Source organism: Cynocephalus volans, chromosome 4, assembly GCF_027409185.1.
Source record: "Cynocephalus volans isolate mCynVol1 chromosome 4, mCynVol1.pri, whole genome shotgun sequence".
Lineage (NCBI taxonomy): Eukaryota > Metazoa > Chordata > Mammalia > Dermoptera > Cynocephalidae > Cynocephalus > Cynocephalus volans.
The window spans coordinates 71,496,333-71,521,865 of NC_084463.1; the positions used below are offsets into that span (position 1 = coordinate 71,496,333).

General features: G+C 34.3%; 1 protein-coding gene across 2 annotated transcripts in view; it reads right to left on the minus strand.

Moving 5' to 3' along the window:
- The window catches only part of DYNC2H1 (dynein cytoplasmic 2 heavy chain 1), a 321,263-nt gene extending 305,021 nt beyond the window's left edge, over positions 1–16,242 (minus strand). For both annotated transcript variants that reach the window (XM_063092854.1, XM_063092855.1), the window contains exons 1-13: positions 15,993–16,242; positions 14,647–14,817; positions 14,088–14,223; positions 12,668–12,786; positions 11,542–11,686; positions 10,519–10,751; positions 7,970–8,104; positions 7,751–7,864; positions 7,524–7,635; positions 7,078–7,202; positions 5,749–5,924; positions 3,633–3,828; positions 2,255–2,350 (exon numbers count right to left, since the gene is read on the minus strand). In XM_063092854.1, the coding sequence (XP_062948924.1) occupies positions 2,255–2,350; positions 3,633–3,828; positions 5,749–5,924; positions 7,078–7,202; positions 7,524–7,635; positions 7,751–7,864; positions 7,970–8,104; positions 10,519–10,751; positions 11,542–11,686; positions 12,668–12,786; positions 14,088–14,223; positions 14,647–14,817; positions 15,993–16,187 (1,953 nt within the window). In that variant the 5' untranslated portion in view covers positions 16,188–16,242. The remainder of the gene's footprint in view (positions 1–2,254; positions 2,351–3,632; positions 3,829–5,748; positions 5,925–7,077; positions 7,203–7,523; positions 7,636–7,750; positions 7,865–7,969; positions 8,105–10,518; positions 10,752–11,541; positions 11,687–12,667; positions 12,787–14,087; positions 14,224–14,646; positions 14,818–15,992) is intronic.
- Positions 16,243–25,533: the final 9,291 nt, after the last annotated feature.

A 25,533-nucleotide genomic window follows, 5' to 3' on the forward strand; every position in this document is an offset into this window, starting at 1 on the left:
CAACTTGAATGAGAAAAACAAGCTATAGATGCCAACACAGAAATGAATCTGATGTTGGAATTTTCTGACAATTATTTTATGGCAACCATCATAAAAATGCTTCAGAAAGCAATAACAAATTCTCATGAAACTAGTGAGGGAAAAAAGAAAAAAAAAGACAGAAAAATTTTCTCAAGAAAAAAACAAAATTATAGACAGAAAAAAATGGAATGTATAGATCTGAAAACTACAAAAACAAACATAAAAAATTTGCTGGATGACTCAATAGTAGAGTGGAAATGTCAGAAGACAGAATCAGTATATTTGAGGACAAATCAATAGAACTACCAATCGGAACATAAAGAAAATAGAAAAGAAAAATAAAAATGAAGTCTCAGGGATCTCTAAGACAAAAGAGCTAAATATATACTATTGACATTCTCAAGGAAAAGAAGTGAAAAAGACTGAAAAACGTATTCAAAGAAATAATGACAGAAAACTTCCCAAATTTAGCAAAAGATGTAAACATACAGATTCAAAAATCTGAATGAAACCCAAATAAGAAAAACTTTAAAAATTCCATGTCAGGCCACATAATAATTAAACTTCTGAAAATAATAGACAAGGAATCTTTGAAATCTTGAAAGCAGACAAAGAGAAAGCAGCCAAATAAAAATTAGAAAAACTAAGAGAACAAAACTAATAAAGGAAATAATAAAAATAATAAAGGAAAATTAAGAAAACAAACATAATAAAGTATGATCCCATTTTCAAAAATGTACATATATTTTCAAAAATACATATTAAAAAAAAAGTTTAAAAAAATAGACAACAGACTGTTAAAAATGGCCTTCTCTTTGTGGTATGATTATAGGACAATTTTTTCTTTTTTTTTTTAATCTGTATATTATAAACTTTTTCCATTAAAAACTCATGTTAATCTTTGGCACTAAGAAAAAAAGTATTTTTAATAAGATCTGTAATATGAGTTACATAACTTCTTTTTTTTTTTTTTTTTTTTTTTTTTTTTGTCTTTTTCATGACCGGTACTCAGCCAGTGAGTGTACCGGCCATTCCTATATAGGATCCAAACCCACAGCTGCGCTCCCAGCACTGCACTCTCCCAAGTGCGCCACTGGGTCGGCCCTGAGTTACATAACTTCTAGTAAATTTTAAGCCTGAGAACTTCTATGCAGAAAAGAGTTAACACAACAGGTATGACTGCTTTTCTTTGAAAACCCTGCTTTAAAGAATGGCCCTTAGCTGGCATCTGGGAACTTAAGATTTTGGAAGGGTTCCCAATACCCTAACCGGTAAGAGTGGCTCACTGTACCTAAATAATATGGTTTATGCTGAATACTTGCTTTTCTTCTGGGAGACTGGAACTTTGGTATCAAACTAGGCAGAAGATGCCTACGTGACCAGCCACCAATAAAAACGTGGGTGTGTTGAGTCTCTAATGAACTTCCCTGGTAAGACATTTCGCACGTTACAATTCATTGCTGAGGGAATGAAGCACACCCTGCGTGACTCCACTGGGAGAGAACTCCTGGAAGTTTGCCCCTGGTTTCTTGGTACTTCACCCCATGGACCTTTCCCTTTGCTGATTTGGCTTTGTACCTATTCACTGCAAAAAATCACTGCTGTGAATACGACTGTACACTGAGTCCTGTGAGTTCTTCTAGCAAATCACAGAACCTGGGGGTAGTCTTGATGACCCTAACACAACTAGTTATCCACTGTCAAATAAAAGAATAAAAGAGTATATTCCTCTTCTATTTATTTTTTCAAATATTTCATGTCTATAAAGACTAAAAATATAGATCTCAAAAAGTTAGTAGTCACACAGTAACATACACTTTAAACCCTATTGTGGGTTGTCCTAATTTCATATACGTGGACATTTAAATAAGCACACATAAAGAGCAAATAAATCTTAAATTATAAAATCAAGAGATGGTTGGAAAAGCACCAAAGAACTTTTGAATTACAAAGACCTCAAACTTCAGTGTATAAATAAATATAATAGCATATAACACAAACTGTCTATATTAATGTAATTGATCAAAATCAATACCAAAATATGTAAAATATTATAACCATTTAAATCAACAGTTGGAAAAAAATGTTACTTGTTAAGAGTGAAGGAAGTCATTGGGGATCAAAATAAAGTGTAGATCAATGGTTATGTTAAGCTGAAGGGTAAACCAAAACACTAAGAAATAAGAAACACATATGTAAAATCTAAATATAATAACATAGAAAATCAATTTACCTTAATTATTTGTTCAAATGCTAAGGCAGATTGTAACATCATTGGCCTCTGACTTTGAATCATTTGTTGATCAATAGAATTATAAAAATGTGCCACCTATAAAGTAAAAGTCCAATTGCAATAATCAATAAAAAATAATAAATTTCATTTTTAAGTTTTAATTTTTCATTTTTAATTGCTTGAATGGAAATATTAATTTTTCTCATTCCTAAGATTATATAGAAAATGTTTTTCATCTCCAATACAACATTTACTCACGTATTAATATACACAATCAACATATATATGTTGAGTTCCTGCAATTTGCCAAGTCATGTCCTGAGGGCTGATTAAACAGGATTATAAAACCTAGCCCCTAGAATCAAAAAGTTCATAGTCCCATAAGGAAGAGAGAAACCTAATAAAGCATGTTAAGTGCTAAAAAACTGAATTCCTAATTCCTGTACCTCTCCGAGCCTGCTACTTCCTTATTCAGTATATATAAAATGATTTATCCATTGCTCAGAACAAGAATTCTCTGAGTTTTCCTTAACTCTTTTCTGACATCTCACATCAGCAAAAGCCTATTGCCAATACTTTCAAAATATATCTTGAATCCAACCACTTCACCTCAACTCTATCAATCCCACCCTAAGCTGCATATTCTCATCTCTTGGCAAGACTAGTGCAACAGTCTCCTAACTGGTATCCCTGCTTCCAATCATAGCCTTCTGTAGTCTATTCGAAGTGGTCTTTTTTAAAACATACATCACATCTCTTTCTTGCCTACACCAAAACTACTAACTTCCCAATACACTTGAGAATAAAATCCAAACCCAAAACTCTTACCTAAAAACTTTCCAATGGTTTTAAAAAAGGAAATGATAGGATAGCAATGTGCAAATAGGTAGACTGAGGAAATGACTAGAAACAGACCAATCTATTGGCCTGATAATCCTCTAAGAATCTGCCCCTAGAAGGCAGGCAGAGGACCCTTTAATTAGAAGGTCCTTTAAAACTCTTGGAAGTAACAGAAAGAAAGAAAGAAAAAGGGCGGGGGGAAGAGAGAAAGAAAGAGAAAGAGAAAGACAGGAGGGAGGGAGAGAAGAAAGAGAGGGGAAGGAAAGAAAAGAAAAAAAGAATAACATTCTATTTTTCCTACCTAATCCTTTTAGAATAAAAAGCAGTAAGAATAATACCTTAAATTAATAAATTCCTATATAAGTTACAAAGCAAACTTTATAATGTAGTCATTTAGCAAACCATAATTTCAGAAGAGTTAACAGTGCTATTCTACTAGCCTAAAAAAAATCAAAAGTAGAAAATAAAACCTTTAACATATTCTAGTTTAATGTAAGGAACTCAGAATAGGCATATTTTCAAAAATATAATTTCATACTTGTTTAAGAATAATTGCTTGCTTGCAGAATTTCTGTGCAATGTTTGCAACTTGCTGTATTTTGGCAGGAATAACAAAGCCAAGTGCAGAAAGCTGACGAACTTCTCTCAGAAGAATCACCAAACGATCTGAATAATGCACTTTTAATGATCCATCATTAGGATCCAATTCCATAATTCGACTATTAGCCTCAATACTACAAAATAAAATGAGTAACCTGTTAAGTTTCTTGTTTTCTATCTTTTGACTGATGAAAAACATAATAGTTTTTATAACTTTTCTGTAAATCTAGTATTTAACTCAAAGTAAAAAAAACTACAGATTTTTTAAATTGTGCTTTTTTTCACATATTGCCTTACAATTCATATTTGAAAACAAATTGCAATATCCAAAATATATCATCACATTACTATTTCAACCAAACAGCTTTAAAGTCAGAAAAAAATCAATCTCTTAACTATCAGCTGAGACTCAAAATTGACATCATACCCACCACAAAGAAAAAAGGTTTTGATTCATTTTCTAAAGGCACCTTAGATTTTTTTAAATCGGTCTACTTGTTTCCTTAATAATTTTATTAAAGGATCAATAATAAAATCAAAGTGGTCGGACTAAAGATATTCAAATGTTTTATTCCTCTACCATTTGTTTCACTAAGGACTGTGCTTTCTGCCTGTTTCTTGCTAAGACTATAACAGTAAATATTACTTTGGAGCACTCAAGTCATCATGGATTATGAAAATTCTGAGCTAAATTAAGCATAAGGCATTATATTTTCATCACCTTCCTTTTAGGATTAGGTTTATATAATGCTCATTCTTTCAAATCACTTTCACAATTTAAAAAAGTACAGGTCTTAGAAAGTAACCTACAGAAAAGCAATTAACAAATCTATTTAACATACTTAAAAGCACATAAAACAAAGCATAATAAAAAGTAGATGCTTTAAAATGGCTTAAAATGATGATTTAGCTCAAACTTCCTATATGCACATAAAGCCTGTCAGAAAACAATAATGGTAACCCTTTTTGCCTTTATTTGGGACTGATCTTCAAAATTAGTTTGTATATACCAGCATTTCCGAAAATGTGTTCAAAACACACTGATGATTCTACAGGAAATTAAGAAGTTTTACACCAAAAAAGAAGAGATGGGGAGTTTCATGGACAAATGGGAAACACTAGGTGGAACAAAGCTTTATGTATGTATTCTACCATACATAAAGTATTCTTTACTGGAGCTATAATGGTGACGTATGCAAATTTTCTGAAATTAGTTGACTAAAGCACCCTTTTTTCTTTTTTTTAGCTTGCAGCATTTCTCATGTTTTAGGCTAAGAATGGAAGGGAAAGAGTTAAATAGCATAAAGTTACGATCAATATGCCCTAGTACCTCTGGTTCCTCTATTCTTTCTCCAGAGCCAGAATTCTAAATAAAGGAAAAAAAGTATTAATCCAATTTAAAAAGCACCGCTTTTGGTCTAATTATCTTTTGTAGCCATATTGGGGAAATAAACAGAACTTCATATCATGGACAAAATTACTTTAAAAAAGACATAAGTTTCTAAAAATATAAGCAATAATATGCTGGAGAAAGTTGATCTGAAGTACAAAGAAACAATGGTTTTTCTAGACCATCCACTTTAAATCCCTGTTAGAACAACAAGACTAATCAATTAATATATTCAAATAGCTCAAAAAATATTTACTAAAGCCTTACTATGTTGGGAACCATGAAGAAATACTCCCTGTCTCAAGGAGTTTAAAATTAATATAATTCACAGTTTAAAGTGTGTGTGTGTATGTATATTTATAATATGAATGTAAAAAGATAGAAAAACATACATGAGTAGCAATAACAAAAAATCGTGAGAGAGAAAGTCTAATTCCACAGGAAACAGACATGAGAAGCAAGGAGGAGGCAGTCAACTAACTATATCATCAGAGTTTCCTACCCTAATGACTTAAAAATGTTGATGATCAAAAGCTAACAAACAAAAAGAATTAAAGGAGAAGCAGCAAGTTTGGAGAAAGGAGAAAGATGATAAATTCCACCTAACCATTTGGGTTAATAGCATATAGTTTTGGATTTTATAGTTTAGTATATTTATACTTACCATAAACCGGATCTGGAATCAGACAAACCTGACTGAATATCCCTGGACCAATCATCAAATTGTTCCTGTTCGTATAGTTTAAACTGGTCTAAGAGATCTGCAGCACTTCGATGAAAGGATCGAAATCCTGACAAGTCAGATAAAAGAGCTTCTGCAATCTTGATAGTATCATCTACCTTAAAAAGTCAAATTACAAGATATACGATATTTAAACTCTAACATAAAATAATGAGCCCCTTTCCCTGATCTGTGATTCAGAAATTATTTTCCCATTCATCTACAAATAGTAAAACAGATTTGCCAGAGATTTAAGAATATCAATTCCTACTTTACCTCTGAATTATACAACCTCAAAATAGCAAAATACAAGAGGATACAAGGCATAACTTGAAGGGTAAAATAAGGGAAAGTCAGGTCTTAACATTTTTGTGCCCCACTGATTTTCAAAGGAAATTCCGAGCACTTCAGCAATACTCCTAAGTATGCTCAGGAGCTACATGCTTAGCTAAATGCTCTGATTTATAGCTCAAACAATAGTTAGGGCAATTTGAAATTCAGCTGAAAGAGAAGTGCCTTTCCTCCACAACTGTACAAGAACATTTTAGTGCCCTTGAAAGCTGACAGAATCAAGCAAAATATTCCAGAAAATAAAACATCAAATGCAAACGTGAATAAATAAAACTGCCAAGTATGCTAGCTTTTATAATAATACTCTATGTCTTTTTGCTCTTGATTGCAGATTATAATCAATCAATATTTATTGTATGAGTCAAATGAAAGATATTTTACGAGTCAAATGCAAGATACTGTACCACATATTAATTAGTAAGTCCACAAGAGTCCTAGGTCAATTTTGAAAATATTAAAATATTAAAATAATGATCTTTTAAATCTATAAATTCCTGTCCCTACCTCAAACAATGACATAATTACCTTTCACATTTACTTTAACTTCCTTTAAATCTAAGTGATTTAGTTACATAAACATACTTGCAGATAGTCTTTGCAACTACCAAGACTTCCAAATAATATTTTTTTAATTAAGAGTAAAGGATGCTTTCCTCTTGAATAATTTTTTTAAAGACACTTGCCTGGAACAACTGCAACTGGAATAATAAGTGCTTTAATAACTATCTCTATCCAAGGAATGAATAAAACCATTAGAACCTGTTCTACACTTTTTCAGACTTCTACATTTTACATGAAAATTAGGTGGATTTGCCAAGAAAAACAGAATATTTCACTACAGTTCTAACGTACTTTCCACATGCTTTAATTTAGCACATTTTACCATTACCATTCTTCAACTTTTATTAGAAAAAAAAATACCTTCAATTCCAACTGGCGAACCCAAACTATATTATTGACAACTTCTGAAAGATTTTTGCCAGAAAGGGGTCCTGATGCATCACCAGGAATTCCTCGGCACCGATTCTCAAAGTCTAATCGAAAATCTATAAAATTTAAATCATATAAATGATTAAACAGATTTTGCAAAGATTTTCTAAATGCCTTCCATGTACCAAGCACAACGACAAACGTTGTAAATAAAAAAAAAAATAGTAAGAGTTGGTTCTTACTTTTATAGACCTTACCATGTATGACATGAAACACAGAAAGAAAATAACCTGTTATAACAGAAATGAGTAAGTTAATCTTCAACATAAAAATGTCAGAATATGTAGTCTTAATCCTAAATGGTGTGCAACAAATAAAAACGAAATCTACAAAAATATTTTCTCAAGCAAACACTATAAGCTCTGATAAACTTTTACCTTTAACTGAGTCCTCAAGTCTTGCCAGTAAAGTTTCTCTTTCTAACATCAATTCTTTGCTTATAGTTGGACGCTTCACCAAATCTTTATATTTCAGAAATGCTTGAAGAAGCTAATATAAAACAAAATGAGTATATGTTCATTCCAATGGATCAACTTAGTAAAAACACATATGTCTCTTAAAATAACAAGGGAAATATTAAAAGTGAAATACTTCAACATTTTACCTGCTGTGGACTGTCTTGAATTTCTGAAATATAATTTTTTAATTTTCCTGCTAGTCTTCGTTCAGCAGGTGCAATAATTTTTTCATATTGAGACACTGCAGCTTTCCACAAAGGCTAAACACATTAATAATATTGTTAGATTTTAATATTTTTTAAATCTGCCTTTAAAAAGAACAATACAAACAGGAAATTATATATATAAACACATATATATTCAACCTCAGTATATGGATTATATTGCACAGGATTCAGGCCAGTAAAAGGTTCAAATACTCGAGCCAGGCATGTAATTTCCTCTTCACCGGCAGGTAGAAACTGGAAAAGTTTCTCGTGAATTGTTCTAACAGCCAAAACCTAAAAGATAAAATATCAAAACAAAAAAAATTATTTAAATTTTTTAAAATCTACATAAGTAGGTCTAAAATCTAAAGATGTTGGGCAAGAATTTTCATTAAGGTAGGTTCTCTGAAATTAACAATAAAACTGAAATTATAATCTGACAATTACTATTCATCAATAATAAAAGTGATGCTCAAAGACATAACTGTATCATCACTCTAACATTAATAAATGTGCTCAAACCTAGTGAAAATATATAAGATCTAAATATCTGTGAACTATATTTAAAGCTCCCAAGTAAATTTTTAGTCTTCCCTTAATATTGTAAAAACTTCTGATTTTCATTATTCTTCAATAAATTGCACTACTAATAATGAAATGACATATTAACTGCCCTATTATTTATAATTTACAAACAGCTGGAAAACAAATATCATTGTATTTTGAACTGAAAATTTCCACCAACAATCAAAAGGTAATCAAAACGTTTAAGTAAAAACATTATAATTTCCCATTTGAGTTGGAAATAGCAGTATAAACTCATGATTTATTTTTTTCCTCCTAAAAAAAAAAATACCTATTTAACATTTCTATGTACTGAGAAGGCCTAAAAGCATTGATAATTAAGTAACAGTTAGCACTTCCCTAACCACGTTGTTACAATATACCGTTTCCCACCAGAAAGAACCAAGCTTCTTGGAGAAATAGCTAATTCCAGGTACGAGAAAGAAAATGTACAAAACGGGCTGGGGTAGGACATTTGGGGGGGCATGAAAATTATCAAAGAAATATTGAAGTCACATCAAAGTTACACAAGAGCCAACTTGAAGGGGCAATCATTGCCCAAAGATGGAACAATTTGAGCATAATAACAATGGACTGAACCACATAAAATATAAAAATCTATGAGTTCATAACGACACTACTAAAACACATTTCATTTGTTACCTATAAAACTTATTATGACACTAACCTATTGTTCATTGTCCTGAAAAGTGATAAATAATAAGAAAGAAACAATTGTCTATACTGCCATTCCTATACAAACTATATTTCAAAGTAAAATGTTGATTATAAAAATTCTTCCATATAGAAAAATCATCACTAGTAAATGCAGAAGGAATGACAGAATTAGAAAATCACCATTTTGCAACACCTCATGATCATCAATGGCTGTGGATCAAACGGGCTGATTGTACCTGAACCTACAGGTCAAATTTAACATCACTAAAAGTGGGAAAACCAGACACTACACGTCTCCTGATGTAATGTGTAAGAGCCATAGAGCACCACATATAAAAGTATGCTTACAAAAGAAAAAAAAAGGAATCAATCTAATCAAAGCTTTATAGCTAACTAGTATTTAATAGAAAAAAAATGGGAGAGACAGGAACATGCTAAATAACACAATATAATCAGACAAATTAAAAAGGTGGGAAGTGCTGTCTGGCATGAAAAATAGAAAGGGGAAACTGTTTTAGATTAAAAGTGACTTAGGAGACATATTAACCAAATACAACATGCGAGCCTTGCTTGCAACCTGTTTCAAGTAAACCAACTAGAAAAAAATTCTGATACAACCGGAATAAATGAACACTGGCTAGATATAAAATGACATTAAGAAATTATTGTCATTTTGTTGGGTGTAATAATGGTATTGTGGTTATTTATTAAGGGTGGACGCATATGATATCTCAGCTTTAAAAATACTCCAGCCAAGAAAAAATAAAAAGGAGGCAAGGAAGACAAAGATGGACAAGAACTGAGTAACATCAATGACTGTTGAAACTGAGTGATGGGTACAGTGGCATTCATTATACTATTTTACTTTTGTGTGTGTTTGAAATATTCCATAACAAAAATGTTAAAAAAAATCCTAACAAAGAACTATGGTTCCCTTAAGCATAGAGTGAAAAAGTCAGCTTTGCAATGTTCAAATAATCTCATTTTGCCTGTCTCTTGAAGCTAAATATAGAAGTTCTATACTGAAGATCATAACTTATGTGAATTAAGCAGCTGTTTCAAATATTTCCACTGAGTACTCCCTAAAAAGCTGTCCCTACTTAGAAACAATTTCAATAGCCAAGAGAATGTCTGAGAGCTTCCATACATGGACGAGTGGGTTAATTATCTTTTTTACAACACAGAACAAAATAGAAGTTCACAACTAACCAGTCACACACTAAAGAAAAAGAAAGGAGAAAAAGAAAGGAGGCAGAAACTAGCACTTAGTGCCCACTGTGCACCTGACACTGTGCCAGATGATTACTATAAATTATCTCACATGAACTTTAACTCCTATTCTCTCCCTAAACTTAAATAATTTCTATTAGATGTGCAATGCTTATTGATTATAAAATACAATCACGAAAACAAATGAAGACCTATTTCACACTTAAAGACAAAGACCCAGATAATCAAATTGATACCTCTTCAAGGCGTTTGCCAAGTTTGTCAAGTGTTTCTGGGAAATATTTTTCATTTTTCCAAGGATGAGGAACATAGCGGGGCCACACCTGAGCTGTTAGATGATTACAGACTATCACCCACTGTTCACAAATTGAAATACCAGCTTTCAGATTTTCTTTTACAAGATAATAAGGATCTTCCCATAGGTTCAAAGCTCCCAACTTTTTCTGAACAAACCTTCCAAATGAACCACCTAATAAAAGAGCAAAGATTTTAATGAAAATAAATGTCTTTTTACAGAATAATTACAAAATGCATGTGTTATAACAAAATTTTAAAAATATACAAATTAGCAAACCAAGGATCTATGAAATACCACATGAATATCCTTCAACTATCTCTGACAATAACAAGTATTTTTTTAAAAAACACACATTCACACAACATTAGTTTGCATTTTTGCATCATTCAGTGTATCATTCAATGTATCATGTACATCTTTCAAGTGTAAAAATATATATACAATTTTTTTAAGGCTGCAGAGTCTACTGTATGGATGTAGAATTACATAAAACAATACTCAATTCCTATTTGTTTCTACTCTTTTATTATAAACAATGCTATAATAAATATCATTATACACACACCTTTATGTATTTATCTAATAATATCCTTAAAATAATAATGAGAAAGGTAGTTTCAAAAATTGACAGTTCAAAAATTTTAATATTGATGGATAAGTCAATATATTTTAAGTAATTTTTTGGTTCATTTCAAAATAAAGTCCAATAATATATGCATAAATAGTAAATATTTATGTAAATTTAGTTCTATCAATGGTCAAAGAATTTAACACACATGACCGAAATTAACCAACTATATACAGGTATCTATTTAAATAATCCTGCATAATTTGTTTTAAAAGTTATTTTAAATAGCAATTATTAAATTAAGGAGCATTTTAAGTAAGGGCTTAAAAGAAAAAAAGAAAGTAAAATAAGACAGGCTTCCAAAATTCCAAAAGTTTATTTCTTTACTAGTACCTATGATGTCTAAGAGATGTAACATTCGTGACTCAGGATAATGATCATGTTCTGTTTGTCTCCACACATCATCTATCACATCCCGAGCAGTCTCCACTAAGTCAACAACTTCCAGTAAGGATAGACTGTCCAAGTTATAAAACTCCTAAAAACAAAATTCATTAATTTTTAAACATAATCATATTTGTACCTTGGGTAATATAATCAAAATTTTCCCAGACTTTGTCAACTGCTAAACTAATATTTACCAGATTATTTTCTCCTCCTTTTTCTACCACATAATAATTAATTCTTTATGTAAATACCCTACAAGCTCCTCCACAAACATAAACTTCATGAAAGCCAGAAAAAAAAAGAATTGCAAAAAGTCTATTCATTTATTTACACACTTGGCCTAATTTTCTTTAACTTTGGATTCATTTCTTTTATTCACCCAATGGAGGTGGCCTTAACACCATATACACTACCCATTGTAGTTAACATGTCTTTATTCATTCATTTATTGTGCTGTGTAATGCTATGAGTAACAATAATACAACCATAGTACAAGGTTTATCCTATATTTCACCATGGTTACCAAAAAAAGCTTAAAACCATTCCAAACACTCCATTAAAATAATATTATTAAAATAAGTTGAAACAAGTAGAAAATTACTATATATTTGCTTTGAAAAGAACCTATTTGTACTCATATTTAAAACGGTCACTTATTTAATCTCTGTGTAGATACATCAAGGAATAATCACTCAAACCGGCATAAAACTAAGACTTTTCATCTTTCAAATTACTTCAAAATGTTAATTTGAGTAAAGCGAACATTATTTCAAAAGAACATATCTCTACATGAGTAAACCTCTGCTAGTATACCGGGGTTTTGTTTTTCACTACGTACCTGCAGAAAAGTAATTTTGTTTTTGAGAAAAATATTTACTAGAGATTAGTAACTAAGTGTTGGTTTTCTAAGCTGTATTCACTTTAAATACATATCTTAAGTAAACTTTGCTACATATGAAGAATGTATTTTGTTCACAACCTTTAAGTAGATTTTAAAACAGAGGAAAATAGTAAAAATTGAATCTTAAATTTTATAAGAAGCCTGATATATAACTACATATGAATCACATACTCTTGCAATTGTTTCAAATAATTCTTTAAAATAACTGGCTCTTTCTTTACTACTCTGTTTATTTCCACGATGAGCTTGTTCTATCCAAAACTGGAACTCATCACTTGGTGTAAGAATACCTGCAAAAGTGAAGAGAAAAAAAAAAGAATTATCAATGGAAAGTGAAAAGCCAGAAAGTTATGTAATTCATTTACTGATTTTGGTTATGTCTACATACATGCATATTTCCTAAATCTAATTCCAATACCATCATGCTATTAAATATCATCGAAATGAAAATAATTATAATTTAACCAATACTTTTTTAAATTTAATTTAAAAGTATAAAAAAATTTAAATAGTTTTACTTTTAAATTTGTTTTTAAATTTCTCAATGAACTGTACAATTTCTAGTTGCCTAATCACATGCTGAAAATAAATGCACTATTCTTCTTGGTCTATGGACTTCAAAAAGCATCTAGTTTATTATTCAAACAAAACATAAAATTATATCCAATATTTTAAAATAATTATTTGTATAAGTCATGCATTTCATATTAATTGTTCATATGAATAGTAATCTATAGCCACAATAAAATTATAATTAGACAGCTTCACATAAAATATACTTTAAAATAAAAGTTGATGGCCTATTATCTTTGCAAGGTATATAATCAGAGTCAGTCCCCATTACTTGCATATTCTGTAACAGAGAAGCAAAAAATTTGAGTCAACTGACACACATTCCAGCTGAAGTCAAACAACACAACAATATTCTTCCTTCTTCTTTCCTACCTCATACTGTAAACAAGTATCCTTTTCGCAGTCTATTTAGTTTCACATTTTTGTGCTTTTTCTTGGTCCCTTTCTATAAGGTCACTTTTTAAAATAGGTCCCTAAGCATAGTGCTGAAGTTCTGCCTAGTGTTCCTAAGCACAAGAAGGTTGTGATGTGCCTTACAGAGAAAATACATATGTTAGACAAGCTTCATTCAGACATGAGTTATGGTGCTGTTGGCCATAAAGTCAATGTTAATCAAGTATATATATTAAAGAGTCTTTAAACAGAAACACAAAAAATAAGGTTATGTATTATTGATAAGTTGATGAAATGTTGTAACCAGAGGCTCGAAGGAACCTAACCCTGTATTTCCCCTAAGAACAATGGTTTAGTATTCACTAATTCAATGTTCACAATGATTTTATAAAACATAACTACTGTGAATAGCAAGAATCAACTGTATTTTCAACAAATTGCACATTGTTAAAGTTTACATTTTTCTTTGCTCCAAATCCATATAAATCTATTCATTTTTTAAAAGCTTATATTCAGAGAAGTTTCAAAAGTGTGAAAAGAAATCTGTGAAGAAATATGTTCATTTACTAACGTACTAAAGAAATAATCATGTTGTACTTTCTCTGATTAAGCTATGATTATATACCTCGTGTGTCATCTTCCTTAAATTTTAATTTTGATAAAGTATTGTCTGATCTTCGTAGAACTATACCCAGCCCAGCTTCTAGTTCACTCAAAAGACTCTGAAGTTTGGGATCAAAGTTTCTGCTCCATTCCTGATCCTAAAAAATAAAAACAGACAAGAGCAACCATTAACCGAAATCTGCCAATCAAATTGGCTTCCTAAAATACTGTCTAAAGAACTAACTCCAAATACCCCTGTCTCATTTTTAAAGCTTCCAACTACCTCCCTTTCATAAGGGGGATAAAAAGTCCTCTCAACAGTAAACACTTTATAAAAATCATTTACTATTTAAATGTAAAAGCTGATGTGGATTGCATTTTATACCTTTCTCCATATTTGTCAACAAAGCTTACTCTAAAATGAAAGGTTAAGAAAAGACATTTTAATTAAAACACAAAATACTGATAACATTAATAGTAAATAAAATAATAAATATTTATGTTTGTATTTATGAAAACATTTATCCAAATATCCAGATTTTAAAAAAAAAATAGCATGACTATACAGCTACTTTACTTACCTTTAACAACACTGGTGCAAATACTTGCCGTACTGCTTGGTAAAGGGAATTAATAGGAGACTCTAACATAGATGAAACAAGAATGTTATTATGTAGATTCTCATCGGTAATTACTTCAGGTCGAAGCTTGAAAAACACCAGTACTTTATCTTTTGTGTCACCAAAATCAATCTAAAGTGATAAACAAGTGATTTTTAATGTTATCTTCATAAAATTTAACATTTGAAAGAATGGTTTCTCTAAAATGTTGTGTTGCTGTAAGTATATCTCAGGAAAAATAGTTACATTCTTAAAAATAGTTACATTAAAAATAAATATATTAAACCAATCTAACCCTGATTCTTATGAATACTTGGGTTTAAAAATGTAGTTACATTTACATGTGATTATATCATAAAGCTACTTTGATAGTGATTTATAAACATAAAACACCGTAATTATTAAACACACACTGCTAACTATTCCACTCCAGCCAGATTCAGTAATACTCCAGATCAAAGCTGTATGCCCCAGGTACACAATATTGAGTAGTGTAGGCATAAGGATGAACACAAGAGGACGAGGTTGAAAATAAGTCTATGATTTAACTTGCATCCATTTAGTGAGTCCCCTTTACTGTGCCAGGCAAGTTTCTTCTGTTCTACTTCGTGGTGTATATGCCTTTGAGGTATATATACTCATATACATTATATAAGGAAATATACTCATATACAAGGTACATATACTTATATATATATGAGTCCTGATGGCAAATGCACCAATTTTTAAGCAATCATGCCAGTAGAAGCAGTGCAATACATCAATACATCACATGTTGTCCACCAAAAAAGAATTCAAACTTTATTTTGGAATGTATCATATCAATTAGTAAAAATTTAAATTCCTAACCAAACTTTCCCTTGGGAAATATTAAAATCAGTGCATAACTCAAAAAAAGATACACTAGAATTTACCTCATATAACCTCCAAAGAGAGAAGAAAAAATTTAGAATAACTAAATAAGGTAAATAATTTCTTTTTAGTTATAACCAATCTGTAATGTTTTTTTCTGTTGTCGTTTTGCTTGTTTTTTAATTAGAAAAAGACTACAATTGTTTCTATTCAGATGTATAGACAGGAAACCTCCTTCGATCAGGTGGGAGGAAAGCTTGGAAACTACATGCCAAAATACGAAGCCAAAGCCGCATTAGGCCAACGAGGGGTGGGGGAGGCGCGGGAGGCGGGGGGAGGGGGGAGGGGGGCTCCTGACTAGGATCCGTCAGGTAAGGCCAAAGAGTGACCGCACATGTCTCTGGCTAGGCCTGGCGACGTAAACGGAGGTCAGGCAGAGGTGCAAGGAACCTTACCGTGTTGGAAAAGGAGACTCCGGCGTCGGTTCGCTGCACCCTGAGAAGCATCTGGTTCCCGTCATCCAAGAAGTTGTTGATTTCAAGACAGTTGTACATCAGTGGCTGGTCCCAGGGTTCCGACATCAGTCCGAAGTAATTCTGGGTAGTAGTGAAGATGAAGAGCTTCCGAACGTCCCCGGTCCCGCCCGCCATGATTTTGGAGAGTGGGGAGAGGAAAAGGAGGGCGAGAAAGAGGGAAGGAAGAAGAAAGGTCGGGGGGAAGTGAAGGGAAGGGCGAAGTTCTGCTCACACGCGAAGCCGGCCCGCGGACCGCAGAGCTTCGCGGTTGCCAGGGGCGGTCACTATGGTGACGGAGCGCTACGGGCGCGCACAGCGGACGTGTCCGTCTCGGGAACGCGCACGCAAAGCTCGCCGAGGGGATCGACCATGTCGGGGCTCCTTACCTGCTTCTTGCGGGCATCGATTGTAAGGTTTGTGGGCTGGTTTGTGTCGGCTCGCAAAACCTGTTTAATTCTTCCTACTAATTTCTTACAACGCATAATCATAAGATATATATCCAGTCTTCAAGTACAGCAGCGTGACCTGGATTTAGGAGAGCTGGTTTCTAGTGCTCTTTCTCTCCACGTGCACCCGTGAGCGAACCGCTCTGTCTGCGTCAGGTTCCACATCTGTGAAATGGGGAAATACTATCTCACAACAAAGGTTGTAGTGAGGATTTTAAGAAATAACTATTTAAAAATCGCTTTCTAGAAAGGCTGATAAAGAATAGGAGTTTAATACAATGTTAATTTACTTTCTCAGTCTCCCTCCGCTCCTTTCTGTGCTGGTTAATTTTCCACCATTATTTTGATGTTTTTCTATACCTTCTTAATTTAAGAAAAATTTAACCGCCAATTTTTCATTACATTCATTACCCGAACACAAGCATATTGGTAAAATAGCCAAAATATACAATAATACTTGTTAGTTTATGTTATAACAAGCACAACTAAATACTGAAGAAATACAGAGATGGAAGCCGACTTCACCATTTTCTACTCCATCACTATAAACTACTAACTGCTGGTCATTTATCCCAACATTCATCGAAGACTCTCTCAATTCAATAATTCTCTTCTAAAAATATTTACTACATGCCGAGTACTGAACTAGTAGGCCCTGGGAACACATTTCTGCCCTCACGGAGTTTTTGGTCTAGTCATTCATCATCTCAGCACTGATTTGACCCCTCTTCCTAGGGTACATAAACGTATGCAGGTGTTTTATTTTGTTTTGTTTTGTTTTGTTTTGTTTTTATTTATTGAATCAAAATCGATTATACATATTTTGGGGGTTGAACATTGAGATATGTTGATTAAATCAGTATTACTAGTACGTATATTGTTACAAATCGTAATTATTCTTTATGCCCCTTGTCCAACCTCTCCCCTTCCCCCATTCGCTTCCCCTCCCCCCTCTAATTGCCCTAGATTTCTTCTCTCCTTCTGAAAGAATAATGGTTACTCTGTTAACTTGTTGCCTAGATGATCTGTCCAATGCTCAGAGATGTGATCAGGTCCCCAAATATTATCATAGAGCCGATGCTGCTTCTGTCACTCTGAAATGGGTTTTGTGGAAAGAGACATCCTCTTCTTTTCTTTGTCTCTGCTGGTGACTCTTCTTGTGTGAATGCACTCCAGTGGTTGGCGGACCATCTACGTGGTGGCTGTGGCATCTAGCCACTTTTGCAGCAGCCAAGGTTATTGGGGTGGCTGTGGTGGGCAACCCATGTGGAGGTGCTGTTTTTGGCATGCTCCTTGGCACTGGTGGTATGCCTGGTTGTGGGGTGTGTTTAGTCCCCTTCTCCATGCCTCTGGTCCCTGGGCAGGCCCCAAGGCACTGGTGCCATGTGCCTGGTTGTGGGAGAGGGGTCCAGTCCCCTTCTCCATACCTCAGGTCCCTGAGTAGGCCCTGAGGCAATGGGCCTGGCTGTGGGAGAAAGGTCCAGTCCCCTTATCCATACCCCAGGTCCCCGGGTGGGCTCCAAGGTGCTGGCATGTTGTGCCTGGTTGTGGGGAGGGAGGTCTGGTCCCCTTCTTCATGCCCTGGGTCCCTGGGTGGGCTCCAAGATGCTGGCATGTTGTGCCTGGTTGTGGGAGGGTGGTCTGGTCCCCGACACAATACCCTGGGTCCCTGGGTGGGCCCCAAGGTGCTGGCTCAGTGTGCCTGGTTGTGGGAGGGTGGTCCGGTCCCCTTCTCCATGTACAGGTTTTTTTATTTGCTCTCAACAATCACAACTTCCTCCTAAAACCATATTTATTTAAAATTAAAAGGAGGGTTCTTCTATCTGCTCAGCACCTTGATTAGGATTTGGGAATGGGAACTAAGAAAGCTGAATTGGTCTAAATCATGAAGAGAAATGAATTCAAATTCTTATGAAGTATCCAAGAGGTGGAATATGGGAGTCTGGCCACTGGATGGGAAATAATCCAAAGACTGTGGTAGATGCTGACCACTGGGAGGGAAAAAAATTCAAATAGGAAACCAAAGTGATTAAGGCTAGTATGGATACACAGGTTCTTACTGTGCAATGGGCATTATGACCCTTCCCAAGATCTTCAGGAAAGTTTCCATTACCTACAAGTGCTTAGTCTGGGTGAGTTGTCTTTGTGGAAACATGTGAAAAGGCCCAATTTATTCCATGGCAATATGGTGAGTAAAATGGTAGCAAATGTAGGAACATGAGTCTAGAAAGCAGATGAGATCATGAGAATGTTATTCTCCCAGAAATTTTTATAACTCTTCAGCAAGCTTTGGACTTCCATGAGCTATGAAATTTGAATGTTTGAATCAAGTTTAACCTCGATCTCAAGAAACATGGAAGCTCCATTTGGCATGTAAACCCCACGAGTATACAGATTTTGTGTATCTTGTTCACTGCTCTTTACACAGAATTAGGCATAAAGTAGAAAACAAGAAAGATAAGGACCCTGTACTCGAGAACCTTACAATAAAGAAGAAAGAATTTCAGAGATTAAATAACTTACACAAGGCTAGAGAGATGGTAAGTGACAGAACCAAGATTCATATCAAAATCCAATTCCAAACCAATCTGTATATACCATGTCACAGTGGAAGACAGCCAGATACCCACAAAAATCTATTCTTCCCTTCCATAGTGAAGAAGGGGCTACCATCCAAGTGTGGCCATCTGATTAATTCTGACCAATAAACTGAGAAGTAATATGTGCCACTTTTAGTGCAAAGTTTTTGAAGTGAATATACCTTTACCTTTTGCCACCTGGATACAGATAACGACAAAGAAACAAAGGATGGCAAAACCATAAAAGAGTAGTACCCTGGGCTCCTGAATCACAGTATGGAAATAAAGCCAGCACTTGTTAGATAACCAAGAAATAACCTTTGTTGTATTTGAGCCATTTTGCATTTAACATGTGTGAGTCTATTTTTATAGTAATCTAGGCTACTCTAACAAAAAAAAAAGTCATTTATGTCTTTAGTACAGTAGTGTTTTAAAATTTTTTAAATGTGGGGCATTGACTTAGCAGTTGTTTGGCAGGTGACATAAAAACAGGTAATGTTAGCTGCAGGACAAGGCATAAATCCTTTTTAGCTGAGGTTTACTAACTGTGTTCTATATTGGCATTTCCCAAACATTTTGGTTTCAGGAACTCTTTGTACTTTAGAAAATTATTGAGGACTCCAAAAATATTTTGTTTCTGTGGATTATTTCTATCAATATCTACTGTAATAGAAATTAAAACTGAGAAATTTTTGAGATATTTATTCATCTATTTAAAAATAAGAATAATAATAATCCCATTACTTGTTAACATAAATAACATTTTAATGAAAATAATTACATTTCTCAAAAAACTAATTTGATGAGAAGAGTGGTATTGTTTTACATTTCTGCAAATCTCTTTCATGTCTGACTCAGTAGAAGATAGCTGGATCCCCATCAGCTTCTGCATTCCATCTCTTGCAATACAGTTAGCCCTCTGTATCCACAGGTTCTGCATCCATGGATTCAACCAACATCAGATCAAAAATATTCAAAAAATAAAACAATAAAAAATAACAATACAATTAAAAATAATACAAATAAAAGCAAAACAGTATGACAATTATTTACATAGCACTTACATTGTATTCGGTATTATAAGTAATCTAGAGATGATTTAAAGTATACAGGAGTATAATTTAAAGTCAGGTAGTGTTATGCCTCCAGCTTTATTTTTTTTGCTCAGCGTTGCTTTGCGTGGTCTTTTGTTATTCCATATAAATGTCTGGATAGTTCTTTCCATTTCTGAGAAAAATGTCATTGGAATTTTGATGGGGATTGCATTGAATTTGTGTATCACTTTGGGTAGTATGGACATTTTCACTACGTTGATTCTTCCAATCCAAGAGCATGGGATATCTTTCCATCTTCTTGTGTCCTCTCTAATTTCTCTCAGCAGTGGTTTGTAGTTCTCATTATAGAGATTTTTCACATCCTTGGTTAACTCAATTCCTAAGTATTTTATTTTTTTGGTAACTATTGTAAATGGGCAAGCTTTCTTGATTTCCCTTTCTGCATGTTCACTATTGGAGAATAGAAATGCTACTGATTTTCGTGTGTTGATTTTGTATCCTGCTACTGTGCTGAATCCATTTATCAACTCCAAGACTTTTTTTGTAGAGGCTTTAGGCTGTTCGATACATAGGATCATGCAAACAGGGACAGTTAGACTTCATCTTTTCCAATCTAGAGGCCCTTTATTTCCTTCTCTTCTCTGATTGCTCTGGCTAGTACTTCCAACACTATGTTGAATAGGAGTGGTGAGAGTGGGCATCCTTATCTAGTTCTGTTCTTAAAGGAAAAGCTTTCAGCTTTTCCCCATTCAGGATGATATTGGCAGTGGGTTTATCATATATGGCTTTAATTATGTTGAGATACTTTCCATCTATACCTAGCTTATAGAGGGTCTTTGTCATGAATGAATGTTGAATTTTATCAAATGCTTTTTCAGCATCTGTAGAGATGATCATATGGTCCTTGTGTTTGATTTTACTAATATTATACTGCAAAGCTATAATAACCAAAACAGTATGATACTGGCATAAAAACAGACACACTGATCAATGGAATAGAACAGAGAATCCAGAAATCAACCCACACACCTACAGCCATCTGATCTTTGACAAAGGCACCAAGCCTATACATTGGGGAAGAGACTGCTTCTTTAGCAAATTGTGCTGGGAGAACTGGATATCAATATGTAGGAGAATGAAACTAGACCCATACCTTTCACCATACACTAAAGTCAACTCAAAATGGATTAAAGAAATATACACCCTGAAGCAATAAAACTTCTTAAAGAAAACTTAGGAGAAACACTTCAGGAAATAGGACTGGGCACAGACTTCATGAATACAACCCCAAAAGCACAGGCAACCACAGGAAAAATAAACAAATGGGATTATATCAAACTAAAGAGCTTCTGCACAGCAAAAGAAACAATTAAAAGAGTTAAAAGACAACCAACAGAGTGGGAAAAAATATTTGCAAAATATACATCTGACAAAGGATTAATATCCAGAATATATAAGGAACTCAAACAACTTTACAAGAAAAAAACAAACAACCCAATTAAAAAATGGGCAAAAGAGCTAAGTAGGCATTTCTCTAAGGAAGATATACAAATGGCCAACAGACATATGAAAAAATGCTCAACATCACTCAGCATCCAGGAAATGCAAATCAAAACTACACTGAGATACCATCTCACCCCAGTTAGGATGGCTAAAATCCAAAAGACTCTGAACGATAAATGCTGGCGAGGTTGCGGAGAAAAAGGAACCCTCATTCATTGTTGGTGGGACTGCAAAATGGTGCAGCCTCTATGGAAAATGGTATGGAGGTTCCTCAAACAATTGCAGATAGATCTACCATATGACCCAGCTATCCCACTGCTGGGAATATACCCAGAGAAATGGAAATCATGAAGTCGAAGGTATACCTGTTCCCAATGTTCATTGCAGCACTCTTTACAATAGCCAAGAGTTGGAATGTCCAGCCAGCTCAAATGTCCATCATCGGATGAGTGGATACAGAAAATGTGGTATATCTACACAATGGAATACTACTCAGCTATAAAAAAGAATGAAATACTGCCATTTGCAACAAAGTGGAAAGTGAAACAAGTCAGGCACAGAAAGAAATACCACATGTTCTCACTTATTGGTGGGAGCTAAAAATTAATATATAAATTCACACACACACACACACACACACACAAAAAAAAAAAAAACCGTGGGGGAGAAGAAGACATAACAATTACTATTCCTTGAAGTTGACACAACAATCATACAGAAAGGACATTGTCGGATGGGAGGGGGGAGAGGGAGGAAGGAGGGAGGTTTCGGTAATGGACCACAATAATCAACCACATTGTATATCGACAAAATAAAATAAAATAAAATAAGTATACAGGAGGATATGCGTAGGTTAAACGCTACACCTATTTATACAAGGGACTTGCATATCCCCAGATTTTGGTATCTGTGGGTGTCCCAAGACGAATCCACACAGGAGCAGATACTGAGGGACAACTGTATGCTGTTTTCAAGTATATGGAGAAAATGTAGCCTTAGACATATGTGTAGTTAGGAAGTGAAGAATTGTAATAGCCTTTTTGAATAATTGCAAATATTCTTTGATACCAAACTAAAACTTCACATTGGTAGCTTCTTAATGGATAGTTGAAATTTAGAATCTGGATTCATATCAATGAATATTTCATATTAGTTACATGAAAATTGGTTGTTTATCTTGCACTTTAAATGGATCTTTTACCCACATATAATTTTATAACATCATGCATTCTGGTCATTTACAAAATATTGGTTCACTAAGCTATGAAGATCTTCTAAACACTGATACATTTCATTACACAATATCAAAAAAATCACATTAATGTACCACTTACAAGAAAAAGTCTTTATGTATGGGAAAGTTGTCAAGGTTATGTAGAGAATTTAAGTTTTCCAAAATTCTAATTTTTGCATAAAAGCTTGAATTTTATCATTGGCAATAGTGCCAGTTGCTTTCCTTGAAGCAATAGGCTCATTTCATTCATTTAAAAAAAAAAATTTCTGCCAAATACCTAACTCTGAATAGCCATAGATTTTCATTCTTTTAAGTAAAAATGGTCTTCCATGAAAAACAACAGCTATTTAGATCACAATTTAAATAATCACATGAGTTATTTTCTTTGAGGCAACCATTATACCTCAGTGCCACATAAGTGCTTGATGGTATTTCATTTCCTCATTCAGAATATTGAAATAACTTGTACTCAAGATTTGAGATTTAATGAAATTAATAAATTTTATTCCACAAGGACATGCTTAAATGAAACTGGAATCTTTTCTTTTTTTGTCATTTTTTCGTGACCGGCACTCAGCCAGTGAGTGCACCGGTCATTCCTATATAGGATCCGAACCCGCGGCGGGAGCGTCGCCGCGCTCCCAGCGCAGCACTCTACCAAGTGCGCCACAGGCTCGGCCCAAAACTGGAATCTTTTCTAAGTGAGTGCATGGAAGTGAAGAATAGATATCTATCAGAACAGTTTGGTTCCCCACCTTAATTTGTGCCAAGGTGCCAGCAGTTTCAGCCACTGTATTAGTTTTCCATTGCTGCGTAACAAATTACAACAAATTTACGGCTCAAAAGAACACCCATTTATTAGCTAACAGTCCTGTAGGTCAAGGAGCCAGGACTTACGTGGCTTTGTTCTCTGCTAAGGATCTCACAAGGCTTAAATCAAGATGTCGGCCAGGCAGCATTCTTATCTGGAGCTTAGGGTTCTCTTCCAAGCTTTTGTGGTTAAGGCAGAATTAAGTTCCTCGCAGTTGTGAGACCGTCTTCCACATTTCCTTGGTGGCTGAGAGCTGGGGCCACTTACAGCAACTAGACACTACCCACATTCTCTGCTCCATCTTCAAAGCCAACAACGGAGAACTTTCTCACATCAAATCTCTCCTGTACTTCAAATCTCTTATAACAGGAAGGACACAGTTCCTTTTAAGGGTTCACCTAATTAGATCAGGCCCAATGGATAATCTCCTTTCTGATGATCTCAAAGTCAACTGATTAGTAAAATAACCGTGAGAATGATATCCCACTATTTTCACAGATTTCTTCCACAGTTAAGGGGTTTTATAAAGTTTACGTACCAGGGAGCAGGAAACTTGGGGCCATCTTGGAATTCCACCTACACAGCCACCATTGCTTTTGCATCATCAGTGTGAATGTGAAACACAGTGTAAGAGGTACATACGTTTTACGATTTTTGTAAAAAATAGTTCTGACCTCGCAGATCCCCTGAAATGTCTCAAGTTGCTCCAGAGGTTTGCTGTTCTAGATGATCTCTAAGGTATCTGCATCTACTCTATGAAATTGACTACAAAAACAGAAAGTTTTTTTGTTTTATTCATTATGTTTAATAAATATTGAGCAAATTATATTAAAGATATATATTGGTTATAAAATATTGCCCCAGTTATTAAATAAACTCTTTGTAATGTTATTCAATTTAAAGAAAAAATACCAGTTAACTTCACCGGATTAAGGTATACCCAGATAGCTGATAAAACATTATTTTTTATTATTATTTTTTTTTTAAAGATGACTGGTAAGGGAATCTTAACCCTTGACTTGGTGTTGCCAGCACCACGCTCACACAGTGAGCTAACCGGCCATCCCTATATGGGATCCGAACCCATGGCCTTGGTGTTATCAGCACCACACTCTCCCGAGTGAGCCATGGGCCAGCCCTGATAAAATATTATTTCTGGTTATGTCTGTGAGTGGATTGTCAGAAGAGATTAGCATTTGAATCAGTAAACTGAGTAAGAAGATAGCCCTCACCAATGTGGGCAGGCCTCCTCCAATCCATCAAAGGTTCAGATAGAACAAGAGGGCAGGGAAAAGGGCGAATTCACTCACTCTTCTGGAGTTGGGACATCCATCTTCTGCTCTCAAACATCAGAACTCCATTTCTTGGGCCTTCAGCCTCCAACTGAATTACACCACCAGTTTTCCTGGTTTTCCAGCTTGCAGATGGCATATTATGGAACTTCTCAGCCTCCATAATTGCATGAGCCAATTCCCACAATAAATCTCCTCTTATCTATTTATATATATCCTATTGATTTAATCAGTTGTTACTATTCGTGGACAGTGCTGGGGGCTGCACACGAAAGAATGTCATTTTAGAACCTCTTCAGACTCACAGAAGCTGGAACTTACTCTAGGATACGGATTTTACAGATTTATCACCAGAATAATGAAACATACACTTGCTATGATCTGAAAGTTTGTGTGCCCCCAAATTCATATGTTGAAACTTAATCCCCAGTGTGTGACAGTATTAAGGGTGGGGCCTTCAGGAGGCGATTAGGTCATGAGGGCTCTGCCATTATGAATGGGATTAGTGTCCTCATAAAAGAGACCTCAGGGAGCTTGTTCACTCCTTCCATCATGTGAGAA